The sequence below is a fragment of the Sinocyclocheilus grahami genome, unplaced genomic scaffold (assembly GCF_001515645.1).
Source record: "Sinocyclocheilus grahami isolate Dianchi unplaced genomic scaffold, SAMN03320097.WGS_v1.1 scaffold459.1, whole genome shotgun sequence".
NCBI lineage: Eukaryota > Metazoa > Chordata > Actinopteri > Cypriniformes > Cyprinidae > Sinocyclocheilus > Sinocyclocheilus grahami.
Genome location: NW_015505638.1, coordinates 684,947 through 699,378, shown reverse-complemented (window position 1 = coordinate 699,378; position 14,432 = coordinate 684,947). Strand labels below are relative to the sequence as shown.

At 35.3% G+C, this 14,432-nt stretch overlaps 2 protein-coding genes and 1 long non-coding RNA gene across 4 annotated transcripts in view; 2 read left to right on the top strand and 1 right to left on the bottom strand.

Moving 5' to 3' along the window:
• Positions 1–764: 764 nt before the first annotated feature.
• Positions 765–14,432, top strand: part of LOC107552854 (uncharacterized) — a 14,128-nt gene continuing 460 nt past the window's right edge. The window contains exons 1-2 of the long non-coding RNA XR_001604904.1: positions 765–776; positions 3,461–3,467. This is a non-coding gene — a long non-coding RNA (uncharacterized lncRNA). The remainder of the gene's footprint in view (positions 777–3,460; positions 3,468–14,432) is intronic.
• On the top strand, positions 6,616–12,303 carry wnt4b (wingless-type MMTV integration site family, member 4b). The gene is made up of 8 exons (XM_016234858.1): positions 6,616–6,810; positions 7,029–7,182; positions 7,608–7,692; positions 8,454–8,585; positions 8,657–8,799; positions 8,873–9,013; positions 11,145–11,307; positions 11,439–12,303. Exons 1-8 carry the CDS (start codon positions 6,722–6,724, stop codon positions 11,606–11,608), a joined length of 1,077 nt encoding a protein of 358 aa, XP_016090344.1. The 5' UTR covers positions 6,616–6,721; the 3' UTR covers positions 11,609–12,303.
• cdc42l (cell division cycle 42, like) overlaps positions 13,646–14,432 on the bottom strand; it is an 11,721-nt gene continuing 10,934 nt past the window's right edge. For both annotated transcript variants that reach the window (XM_016234865.1, XM_016234864.1), the window contains exon 7: positions 13,646–14,420. The gene's annotated coding sequence lies outside the window, so the exon portion shown is untranslated. The remainder of the gene's footprint in view (positions 14,421–14,432) is intronic.

Genomic DNA, 14,432 nt, shown 5'->3' with positions numbered 1-14,432 from the left:
TTTGTAATGAAAAATACAGTTACTCATTACGTTTTGCATGGCATCTGAAGCAGTTCTGCAACAGTTTATTTATGCTACAGAAGAAACCATATTACCATTCAGGGTGTTGACAGTACTAGACCTTGAGTTTTGCCCTTATGTATCCAGACTCATCGAGAGACTACATGAATGTGAGCGCATTAGCAGCTAGTTGCAGAATCACAGTTGAGAACATGGCTGCAGCCAGTGATGAGGCCGAAACCAGCACGTCCAGTGCAAGTAGGCTTTGACGATTTCATTTTATTTTACTTGATATTATTTCATGTATCCATTATATTGAAGAGACCTTTTGAAGGAAATGTATTTACTTATGCCGTTTTTTAACAATTGAGCTTACCTGAGATTTGTTTGCAAATGGTTACAATGAGACGTGTTTGTAGATGTTTAAGAGGCTGTTGTGTTGACCTCGATTTATTGCAATATTGAGGCATTGAGTTTTATTTCTATTTTAGAAAAAAATGCATGATTGCTCTCCTCACAAATCAGCTGCTTCTTGTTTTTCACTGTTATGTCTCTTAGGTGTTGAGGACTACAGCATTTGTGAGCCTACATCCTGAAACACATGGGTCTGATATCAACAACAACAACAATCAGGCACGTCATCCTGGTAGAACTTAAGAACTGTGAAGTTTCAGCAAAGAGGAAACTGTGTGTTGTCAGGATAAAACACCTGGAAATTCAGATTTGTCAGTTAACACAAATTAACACACACACATATATATATTTGAACAACATTAGTCAACATTTGAAGTGGATCAAAAAAGTTAATCAAAGTTGTCCTAAGACAAGTGTGCATTTAGGTTTTAGGTTAACTTTGATTAACTTTTTTGATCCACTTCAAATGTTGACTACTGTGTGTGTATATATAAATATATATATATATATATATATATGTATGTATATGTGTGTATATGTATATATGTGTGTAATTATTACAAGAATCATGCCTTATGGCCTGGTTCATGAAGGGTTTCTTTAAAGGATCTTAAAGGTCACAGTATTCACTGGACAGTTTGTCCATTCAAATCTTATATCTGAGAGACTGCAGTCTAATGAATGCTACAAATAAGTATTTTTCTTTGTCTTTGATATGCAGCAGAGGAGAGATAGCTCTAGGCTTATTTTATTGTACTGTCTTCTGAATACTCTGTCCTATCCACCTTTAACAAAAGTCTCTGTTTTTCACATGATGGTGCATCTCTCCTGTACAGCAGCAGAAACGCGTATCAGTGCTTGAGGTGCATGTCCCCCCAACACACACACATGCTTATGCACACCTTTCTGCTTAAGGTAGATCAGTCACCATGGTGATTGGGGGGAGGGGGCTTAGGTGTAGCCCACAGTCACCAATCGTGGCAGACTGTTAAGGGAGGTTTGGGGGGGTTTCACCCTGCGGCCCCCACCCCCACACTCACTCCCATCCCATAATATTCTCCTGAAGATCAGAGGAATGTTGACACAGTGGACGCAGTTAAAACAATCTGTTCCAAAGAAGCATCTGTTCTGCATGGGCTACTATAAATGCTTGTTCCAGGTGATAGCCAATACCAATCCTGCAACAAGAACAAATTTTCTAGCATTGCCTTCCTCTCGTCAAAAGAGCAGTGAGGACATCCAGTGGCGAGATGGAGGGATGAGACGGTGAACTGCATCATTCACAAACAAAGAACATGAACTTTAGGTCCTGTAAACCAGAACAGATCAGTTCAATCTTAATTTAAAATCAACAAGACTCAGCAATGGTTTACAGAAAGTCACTCTGGCATTCATTCAGTTCTTACAGAACACTAAGTAAATTTGTATTTAATTTGTATGTATATAGAGTAATATGTAAAACAATAATAAATATATATAATTTGTGTATGTATAATATATACATGTTCAAATGCAAATAATTTTCAAATAATATAATATATTTTTAAATTCAAATTATATATACAAATAAATAATAATATATATTAACAAATTAATATAATATAATTAATCGTTTGATTATATTTATATTTATTAATGAATAATTATTCCTTATTTAAAAATATATATAATTATTTATATTTACATAATTATTAAATTATGATATTAATAGTTAATTATCTATACAAATTAATTTGTTTATAAACACAGATATGTATATTAATTTAAATATTAATTATTAAAAAATATATAGATAAATTAATCTGTAATTATATATATGTACACACAAATACAGTATATACAGGTGCATCTCAATAAATTAGAATGTCGTGGAAAAGTTCATTTATTTCAGTAATTAAACTCAAATTGTGAAACTCGTGTATTAAATAAATTCAATGCACACAGACTGAAGTAGTTTAAGTCTTTGGTTCTTTTAATTGTGATGATTTTGGCTCACATTTAACAAAAACCCACCAATTCACTATCTCAACAAATTAGAATACTTCATAAGACCAATAAAAAAAAACATTTTTAGTGAATTCACAATTTGAGTTGAATTACTGAAATAAATGAACTTTTCCACAACATTATAATTTATTGAGATGCACCTGTGTATGTATATATGTATGTGTATATATATATAATATATATATATATATATATAATATTTATACAAATTATGTATACAAATTAAGTTTAATTATATTAACATAAAATATGTAGATTAATGTTTAATATTATTTAATTATTTAAAAATACACACATATATGCATACAGTGGGTACGGAAAGTATTCAGACCTCCCTAAATTTTTCAATCTTTGTTATGATTCTTGGTGATCAAACTCATTTCTTGTATTTACAATATGAACTACTTCCCTCTGGTAGAAGATATAGAATCCCAATGTGTAAGTTAAATCGATATAAGAATTCCTTTGTACCTGTATCGGTGCGGGTGTACAACAAGAGTTCATCTTGATTTTATTTTCATGATTTTATTTAATTTTTGTTTTTTTTTTATATGTTTATTGTATGTCTGCAGCAACATGTAGTCCATAACAATTTTCCTCTTGAGGACAATAAAGTATACTACTACATTACAAACATTATGCAAAATGTAATATTCTCAAATAATCAGTAACACTGTTAAACTGTAGTTCACAGTCCAGCGCAGGTGTCCACCTGAACCCCATGTTAAATCAAACAAAACAGCCACAATTAGCCACTGTGACATCTCAAATGAGAGTGTAAAACAGATTCCGACAGATTGGACACTTGATTTAAAAAGAAGGGATTTTATTTACGAGCAAGTGTTGAGCAGATGGAGAGATGAGGAGAAGAGAGGCGCCGGACATGACATGAGGGTGCAGGTCGTCATGGCGTTGCTGGGGGAGACAGTGTAAGACGTCACTGCAAAGGACAGCAGGACACAAACAGAGAATACGACAAGAAGAGGGGTGGAAAAAGTGCAAGGGAGGGGAGGGATAGGGGCACTGCTCAAATGGAGAGAAAGGCAGTGAATCTGTAAGAGGGCACAGTTATTTATTTGCTTGCTGAGGTGCAGGAGAGTTCAGCAGTAAAGACAGACTTAGGTGTGTTTAAGTAAATAAATGGTTCTGTAAAATTTTCACAAGATCTACAACTATAGAAATATATCTAAGAAATTAAATTATGTATTGTAGTTTATGTAATTATGTTAGGTCTGAAATTTCTGAATGTTTAGGACAAAAATGTGTAAAAATGCATTATTGCAGATAAAAAAGCAGCAAAATAATTTGATTATGTAATTAAGTCTTACATTTCTGAATATTTAGGACAAAATGTATAAAAACATAATAATGCAGATCAATTATTTTTTGAAGCAAACTAATTTAATTATATAATTAAGTCTGAAATTTCTGAATATTTAGCATAAAAATTTATTTAAAAAGAGTAATGCTGATATTAAACATTTTAAACCAAAATAATGCTCAGTTTTACAAATGAAAAGATTAAATGCTTAAAATAAAAATAAAAAATAGTTTCATTATATTGAGCCACAAAAGCTAAATGCATTTAAAAATGTATTCATATTTTACATCATATAACAATATGCGTTCCATAAAATATTTTTTTTTAATGCTAAATGGCATTTTTTTTAAAGGTATAAATGATGTTTGTAAGATTTAAAATAATTTAAGAGAAAGAGAGAGTGTGTGTGTGTGTGGGGGGGGGGGATTGTTAAAAATTTAAGACACTTTCTGTTTATTGATGTCAAATGTTTGATGTATTGTATTGATGTATTACTCATATTACTCGATTGAAAATGTCCATAGTTATATAAGTAACTACTCAGAATTTAGTTTTCTGATTGTTTTTAGATGCCACCTTGTTTAATAATTTGTTTTTAAACTGTGGCTTAAAGTTCACCCAAAAATGTAAATTCTGTTATCATTTACTCACCCTCAAGTTGTCAAAATTCTATACGAGTTTTCCTCTTCTGTACAAAAGAAGATATTTTGAAGAATGTCGGTATCAAACAGTTCATGGTAGCCATTGACTTCCAGAGTATGAAAACAAATACTATAGTCAGTGGCTACCGTCAACTGTTTGATTACCAACATTCTAAAAATGAATTTTCTTTTGTGTTCAACAGAAGAAAGAAACTCATAAAGGTTTGGAACAGGTGAAAGATAAGTAAATGATGGCCGAATTTTCATTTTTGGGTGAACTTTCCTATTAACTAATTTTTGAGGGCCACAGTAGATCCACGAAATCCAAAATCTTGTCCTAATGCTCTCTCTCTCTCTCTCTCTCTCTCTCTCTCTCTCTCGCTCGCTCTCTCTCTCTCTCTCTCTGGTGATTTATTTGCCTCAGTTCTAATATTTGTCAGCACTGTGTTTTCTCCTCCTTGTCTAAATGTCATCCCTTCTTCGAAGACAATATGAAGAGAGAGAAAAAGAGGGAGCAGGGCAGAGGGAGGAAAGAAAGTGGAAGGGGGGACACTCGTAAAAAGAGCAACAAAAGTTTGGGAAAATTAAACATTAGGCAAGACACGTTCACACAGGCTCGTTTCAGGACAGGTCTGAGCACCCTTCCCCTGCTGTTCTATCTGTCAGGTTATTTATTGTTACGGAACATATTTCTCAGTCCATTTCCGCTGGCTTTCACACGCAACTCTTTTGTGAGAGTCTCAGGATTTAAGGGCAACATATTCTGATGCAGCCTTCAAGTAACAGATGCTCAAGCTGAGCACCCTTCCCCTGCTGTTCTATCTGTCAGGTTATTTATTGTTACGGAACATATTTCTCAGTCAATTTCCGCTGGCTTTCACACGCAACTCTTTTGTGAGAGTCTCAGGATTTCATATTCACATATTCTGATGCAGCCTTCAAGTAACAGATGCTCAAGTCACATGCATTGACAAAAGGAATTCTCTCTCTCTCTCTCTCTCTCTCTCTCTCTCGCTTTCTCTTGCTTACACACAGATGTATGCATTTAGATAGTGATTTGGCACTCGACTTTTGGTCACTTGCCCTCTTTTTGACGCACAACACAAACACACAGTTGAGCATGTTAGCATTTGTATAATCCCATGCATCATTCTGCAGGACTCATTAAGCAGAGGTCACGTATTACGTCCTGAGTAAAGTGGACAATAAGTGCAAGCTCATCCCTCAATGTTAATGTACTATGGCCAAAACCTTCACTCCTCCCCTCCCTGAGGTCTCCAACCCTCCCGCCCTTTATCCATCCTTCCTTTATAACCCCACAACCATCACTTCATCCACACTTATCTGTTTTTTTACCTTTGGATTTGCTCATTTTGGCAGACAAATTGGATTATTGGCAACTTTTTTTCCCCCACATATACTGATACAGATCTGGAGGAAATGGAAGTGCTTTCTTTTTTTTAGTTGGCTGGGACAAGGGATAACTGATAGAGAATCGAAGAAAATGGGATATCATAAAAGGGTTCTGACCATTTATCTGTATAATTAATACATTTTTTTCCCTGTCCTGATTATTTTACTCAACCAAAGAGATATTGAGAGATAGATTTATTTTTTGTTATAGATTACAATGTCATAAGATGAATATCTCTCTCTCTGTGTGACAATAAGTTTACAATTTAGAGGCATTTTATCTTCAAAACATAAGTGGAATTAATGGCAATTATTACAATAGATCCAGTTAATGATATTTTGGGATAATTAGCAGATTTGAAACTTAATTTGAGCAGTTCATCGACAGGAATATTTTGGATCCTTTTGGAGCTCAAAGTGGTAAAAATTTATTTTTTTGCCTTCTGTAGTGATTGACTTTGATTTATTAAATCATTTTTATTACATTAGAAATATCACATTTAAAACCTCTCTTTAATCTTTACATTGTAAAGGCTGTCAAAACAGTTTGGTTTAAATTTCTTGAATTGCCTTGTGAAGATTGTGCTCATTAAGCAGCAAATATATATAATATATTCTGATGCCAGTCATAATCTGTCAAAATGTAATTGCTATTATTCCAGTCATGCATATGAATATGCATAAAAATAGTGATTAAGGATGAGCAGTTCAGGTTTTGTTAATTAAAATCAATTAATTTGATATAATATCATAAAATTATATCACACAATAATGTAAAAATTAGCAATGTGATTTCCTGTCTATTGATTTTGACAGATATGAGGGGAACAACCCCAATGTAACGGGTACATCTGTAAGACTGAAAGAAACAAGTGTTGATCACTAATTCAGAGACAGACAGGTAGTCAGACAGACAGGCAATCTGATGCCAACGGTCTCCTCTGTGACTCTCCCGGGACGACTCCTCCTGCTGTTGCTATGGGCACCCCACCTCACCATGGCAACCAACTGGCTGTAAGTTAGCTTGTATGAAAGCGTTTGTTTGTTATGCCATAACTTGTAAAAAGATGGTGACATATATCTTTCTCACACTTTCTTTGTTTCTACTCTATCTTTGTTTCTTTGTTGCCTCGTCCTGCTGTTTTCAATTTACCTACAAAAGGTTGTCCTTTTATTTATATGTCCGTTTTTGTTTTTTTCTTTGACACTATTACATTGTATTCTCTCTGTAGTTCTCTGGCACGTCTGCCACGCTCACGTCCTGTGTCTGGTGCAGAACCATGTGGCCGACTGAGGGGGTTGACACCAGGCCAAGTCGGGGTGTGCCGGGCACGGGGGGAGGTCATGGAGTCTGTGCGAAAGGCTGCAGAGATGGTCATTGAGGAAGTGAGAGAGACTGAAGCACAATGACTCATGATGACAATTTTGTGTGCATACAGTACTGACATTCATTTTTTTCAAGGACATGATGGTAAATAATCATGTCAAAAATGTTTATACAGAAAGCTCCTGTCACCAAGACGGATTCCTTGTGTATATAAACACACTTGGCAATAAAGCTCTTTCTGAATCTGATTCTGGCCACACAAAAAGTATTGTACATTTCTACTGTTATTGTCCCGATAAAAAACACAGTTCATTGAACTCACATAGACCATTTTTATTCTCTCTATTGTTTGTGACAACTAGCCCCGGTCACATTTTAGCCCACAAATACTCTTTAGACTAGAAATGAGCTTTAACATTTAAGCTTTAACAGTTTCATATAAATCTCTGACTTACAGCTATTTGTTGCATTTTAACCACTGCAGTGTCAACATCAGTTCCGAAACCGGCGCTGGAACTGTTCCACCACCCCTCGCGGGATCAATATTTTTGGACGAGTCATGAACCAAGGTTACAATGAAATGTCACAACACACAGTATCAGAACATAACATACTTGATTATGCCATTAATTTATGCAACAATTTAATTTATGCAACAATCATCCATATAACTTTACCATCGTGGCTCAGGTATGGGGTATAATAAACTAAAAGTGTTTAATTTCAAATTAAATTTCAATTAATTTAGAAGACCAATTGTTTTATAGGTAAAAAAAAAAACTTTTAAATATTTAGGGGGCCTCAGAAAACTTTCATGGCGGCATAAGGATGATTTTAAAGTACTTAAATTAATAATGAGTAATATATTAAAATAATCTAACTCTAATCACATTTTTTAAGATATACACGGAAATCATATTTCTGCCCCCCCTCAATAAGTATTGTTTTTATTGAAGAAAATAGAGTTCTTGATACTTGGGGAATCACCAAAATGTCAAAAAAGGGGTAAGTTAATTAATTTAATGTACCAACACTTCCAGCTTCTGTTGCAAAAAATTTTAATACAAGCAAAGTTTTCATAATTACAACAGAAATACCAGAAATATAAGCCTATAAGAAGGCCTTCAAATATTGTGTTGGACAATAGGTGGCCTTCGAGTCAAAAAGCTTGAGAACCACAATATCAGAGTATTATTATTAAATGACTGATTATTAATAAAAGACCATTTACCAACATTCTTATTACATTCATTTCACAAAACACAATCAACACTGTCAGCATTAAAAAACAAGTTAGTTTAGTCCTGTTCCATTTATGTGCTGTCTTCAGGTACCCGTGAGGTGGCTTTTGTCCATGCTCTTTCATCAGCAGCAGTTGCTGTGGCTGTGACTCGGGGTTGTAGCAGGGGAGAACTGGAGAGGTGCGGCTGTGACCGAAAGGTCAGAGGGGTCAGTCCTGAAGGTGCGTAGTGAAACATCGATAATTCACATGAATAAAAACATGTCAAACATATCCCTCTCACTCACCCTTAGGTTTCCAGTGGTCAGGTTGCTCTGATAATCTGTCCTATGGCGTTGCATTCTCTCAGACATTTGTGGACGAGCCAGAGAGAGCTAAGGGCATGTCGTCAGGGCGACCGCTAATGAACATTCACAATAATGAAGCAGGACGGAAGGCAAGCAAGATGTTTATAAAAACTTATCGTCAAATGCATATTGGTTTTCATGCTTTTTTCTATCTTTGTTCAGGCAATCCTCCATAACATGCAGGTTGAGTGTAAGTGTCATGGTGTTTCGGGGTCCTGTGAGCTCAGAACTTGCTGGAAGGTCATGCCTCCGTTCCGCCAGGTCGGTGCTGTGCTGAAAGAACGCTTTGATGGGGCCACAGAGGTATGTCACAATGGCTCTATTCCAAAAACTACTGAGGTGATTACTGCCTACACAGGTAGCTGTCTTCTAAGGCAGAATCCTAACTAAGATGGAACCTCTTAAGTGACTGATTTGGAACCAAGTGTGTAGTGATGTGTCGTTCGAACGAGCCGGCTCTAAGAGCCGATTCTTTGTAGCGAAAGAGAAGAGCCGACTCCCATCGGGGAGAGCCGAATCTTCAGCCGGAGCCTTCTATTTTAGCCCAATTTAGCAATTGTGAATAGTTTGTGTGTTGGTAAGCAATTTTTTAATTTAGTGTATTCATAAAAGCCTTATTTTTATGCATTTTTTTTTCATAAAAAAAAAATAAGAAGAAAATACACATGCGGCTAATCACATGGGAGGACAGACTAGGATGTGAAAGATGGAATGGGATTGGGGACACATTCAGAAGATAGCGAGTGTAGTGGTATGCTGCGTTCAAGTCCTCCTGGGACGTTCGTACTTACGAGTTGACAAGTCGTAATTACGACTTCAGGTGCGTTCAAGTCAGTTTAGTCAGCACAAGATGGCGGTGTACCTTCTTTAAATAAATGACAAGAAAATACAACAGGGTCTATTAACTCTGCTTATAAAAAATGAAGAGCAAAGAATTCGCATCAGGTGTGTTTTGCGGTTTTAATATTTTTTTTTAGACCAGGATCCCAGTATAACTGATTTTCAGCATCAACAAATGCTAAAATACAGAGATTAAAAAAAGCTGTTAGCTAAATGCAACATGGCAAATCAAAAGATTTTTCACCTATAGGTGCAAAAATGATAGCATTTTTTTTTTACTTGGATTTCATTAACTAGCTGTGTAACAAGAACATGACCAGTTTAAGTTTATAGGACAACTAAACTAAACTATCAATTTAAACAAAAATTGCATCCATCAATTCCGCCATGTTTCTAATTGACAAGCCCCCAACTCGGGGCTTAAAAATATTTTCGAGTTTCCCACTCGTAATAACGACTTTGTGGTGGTGTTCATCTCGTAAATACGATCTATCCGACATGACTTGAACGCACCGGTATAGGCCAGGTACACACTAGGAAGGAAGGAAGACACTGCATTGTTGCAACATTGGTCCCCTCAGTCTTCTCAAAAACAGGACAAATAATCACAGAGAGGAGAAATTGCATCAGCACATCCAAGCTGAGGCATCGGTCTTAATGTTAAGACTTTTGCCTTTATTTGTTTGCTGTGGTTCTGTGTTCAATTGTTCAATTAAAGTTTTATTAAAATGTTAAATAATAGTAGGCCTATCTGTGTTTTTTTTTGTAACGAAAAAAATGCATAAACATAAGGCTTTTATGAAAACACTGAATAATACAATTGCTTACCAACACACAAACCATTCACCACTGCTAAATTGGGCTAAAATAGAAGGTCCCACTCGTAATAACGACTTTGTGGTGGTGTTCATCTCGTAAATACGATCTATCCGACATGACTTGAACGCACCGGTATAGGCCAGGTACACACTAGGAAGGAAGGAAGACACTGCATTGTTGCAACATTGGTCCCCTCAGTCTTCTCAAAAACAGGACAAATAATCACAGAGAGGAGAAATTGCATCAGCACATCCAAGCTGAGGCATCGGTCTTAATGTTAAGACTTTTGCCTTTATTTGTTTGCTGTGGTTCTGTGTTCAATTGTTCAATTAAAGTTTTATTAAAATGTTAAATAATAGTAGGCCTATCTGTGTTTTTTTTTTGTAACGAAAAAAATGCATAAACATAAGGCTTTTATGAAAACACTGAATAATACAATTGCTTACCAACACACAAACCATTCTCCACTGCTAAATTGGGCTAAAATAGAAGGCTCCGAGTGATTCTAAATAAAGAGCCATTTGGGAGCCGTAAGAGCTGGCTCTTCTAAGGGAGCCGAGCCGAACTTCCCATCAATACTGTGCCAAGCATGTCCTTAAAAGTGATTATCATTATTTCTAAGCACTGAATGTCCTTTGATGGTTTTTGGAGTTTGTCACAATGCATTCTCTGTGAAGGTTACATGCAATGCTACATTAGAATTTGGCCATATTGTTGAAGGCAGCATAAATATGTGTATCTAAGGTCAAGGGTCACTGTCGTACTTTCTGCTTAGGTACGGCTGACACGTGTGGGCTCTCGCACAGCTCTCCTTCCACGGGACCCCCAAGTGAAGCCACCAGCCGCACGGGACCTGGTTTACCTGGCTCCTTCACCAGATTTCTGCCGCTTGGATCCAGACAATGGCATTCCTGGCACTGCAGGACGACGTTGTAATGGTAAAAGCATAAAAATCAAGACAAAAAATTAACTTTGATCTTTCTGATTATTAATTCTCTAATCATTTCCCTGGTTTTATGTGTTATTTGATAACTCTTTACTTAACCTTTTCTATTGTTCCACATCCTAGGAACCTCACGGTTGGCACCAGATGGATGTGAACTGTTATGTTGTGGCCCAGGTTTTCGAGCAGGCAGGGCTGAGGTGGTTCAGCGCTGCTCCTGTAAGTTCTCCTGGTGCTGCTCAGTTCGCTGCCAGCAGTGTAAGAACACAGTGCTCATACACACCTGCCGAGAATGAGACATACCTGAAAAAACCACACAACCACACCAGAAGCACCTCATCTCATGCCAGCCTGCATTAATTCCCACAAACCAGCTCCATCTAAAACATTCTGCATCATGTCTCATTTTTGGTGACTTTAAAGTTCTTTCAGATGTGACATTACATTATAGTTATTTTATTCTGCAATTGCATTTTTGCTGAAAAGCAGTGTTGAGCTTGAACATACATGCACTATTACATTTCTTAAATGCTCAAATACACATAAAATACAAAACCATTAACTAACTTGCTCAGACAATGCTTAAAGGCTTAAATTAACCTCTGAATAACAGCAGAAAAATGTTAGTTTAGTCTAAGGCCTTAGCATTAAATTCTAGTCAACAGTTGCTCTCTCCCGGTTTACAGTATTTATAATTTCTTTTCAGTTTTGCTGATTGTGTTTATTTATTCGAGTTCATCATGCCTTCTCTCTGGATGGAAAATTCCACCTGCAAACTCTCCGGCTTTAGCTGTTTTGTTTCGGCTCGTTCTATTGCATAGAGGCTCATTTATTGCTATTGTCTCATTTTTATAATCTATATGGCCTAAAATAAAGTTGTTTGACAACCTACATTTGGAAAGATGTTGTTTTGTTCATTATGGATTGACACATTTTAAATTAATACATTAAATTCAAAATTCTGGGGTCGGTACGATTTTTAAAAATGGTTTTAAAAGTCTCTTAGGGTCACCAAAACTACATTTATTTGATCAAAAAATACTTTTACAGTCAAAACACATCTTTTATATTTTTAAAAATAATTTATTACGGTGATGGCAAAGCTGAATTACTCCATTACTCCAGTGTAACATGATCCTGCAGAAATCATTCCAATATGCTGATTTGGTGCTGGAGAAACATCAGTTGCTCTCTCCCGGTTTACAGTATTTATAATTTCTTTTCAGTTTTGCTGATTGTGTTTATTTATTCGAGTTCATCATGCCTTCTCTCTGGATGGAAAATTCCACCTGCAAACTCTCCGGCTTTAGCTGTTTTGTTTTGGCTCGTTCTATTGCATAGAGGCTCATTTATTGCTATTGTCTCATTTTTATAATCTATATGGCCTAAAATAAAGTTGTTTGACAACCTACATTTGGAAAGATGTTGTTTTGTTCATTATGGATTGACACATTTTAAATTAATACATTAAATTCAAAATTCTGGGGTCGGTACGATTTTTAAAAATGGTTTTAAAAGTCTCTTAGGGTCACCAAAACTACATTTATTTGATCAAAAAATACTTTTACAGTCAAAACACATCTTTTATATTTTTAAAAGTAATTTATTACGGTGATGGCAAAGCTGAATTACTCCATTACTCCAGTGTAACATGATCCTGCAGAAATCATTCCAATATGCTGATTTGGTGCTGGAGAAACATTAATGTTGAAAACAGTTGTGCTGCTTACTATTTTTGTGGAAACCGTTTATTCCCCCTCAAGACTCTTTAATAAATATTAAGTTCAAAAGAACAGCATTTATTTCAAACAGAAATCTTTTGTAACATTAGATTTATGGATCCTTCCTGAATAAAAGTATTAGTTTCTAAAAAAAAAAAAAATCTTACTGACCCCAAACTTTTGAATGGTACTATGTGTGGCAAACACTAAACAATCAAGTAATTATTTAAAAACAGGATAGAAATACAGCTGTGTCAGTCGCACCACTTTTATTACAAATATAGTGAGATTCCAAACACCGCAGAACTTTACTAAGAAAAGGCCACATTTCAAACCATCATCATCAGTTATCCTCATCCTTTTTACTCACATGACTATTAAGATCGGTTATTCAAAATATTACATTTCAAATTGTTATTTTATTATTAAATCACAATCAAATGGTACTGTAGCAAAAAAAAAAATAATAAAAAATAGTCATTTAAAAAAAAAAGCTTAAGTTTCAAAATGTCACCACTAAATTCATTCACCCATGAGATAACAGTAATACATTTAATACATCATACTCAGTCAAAACAAAAATAAAAAAAATAAAATTCAGTTTTCTAAACGTGTCAGTCGCACCACTTTTATTACAAATATAGTGAGATTCCAAACACCGCAGAACTTTACTAAGAAAAGGCCACATTTCAAACCATCATCATCAGTTATCCTCATCCTTTTTACTCACATGACTATTAAGATCGGTTATTCAAAATATTACATTTCAAATTGTTATTTTATTATTAAATCACAATCAAATGGTACTGTAGCAAAAAAAAAAAACAATAAAATAAAAAGTCATTTAAAAAAAAAAAGCTTAAGTTTCAAAAAGTCACCACTAAATTCATTCACCCATGAGATAACAGTAATACATTTAATACATCATACTCAGTCAAAACAAAAAAAACAAAAAAAAAATTCAGTTTTCTAAATGGCCAGCAGAAGGCACTGCATGGCTTGAGAGTAAATGCACTTAAGAGAGATTCTAGGAGCATGAAGCACAGAAGAGAACAGTCTGGCTCATACAGGAAGAAACAAATGCTTGTGAACTAAAAACCATTGGCTCCCACGCAAGTCCCAAACTCTCTTATATAACCATATAACACCGGTCACTCAGGAAGGGATGTGGCCATAGAGTGATTTTTATGGCCATAACACTCTGATCCAACATTAAAATTGTAAAAATATCTAAAACTGTTATTATTTTATATATGTTCTGTTTCAATGCCATTGTCAGTGATTAGAGCTAATTATATGCCCAAACCAATCACGTTAGCTTGCTTTTGTGCCAGATCCAGTCCAGTACATATTAATAACAGTATATGAACCACATATAGCACTGAACCTGCCTACAGTT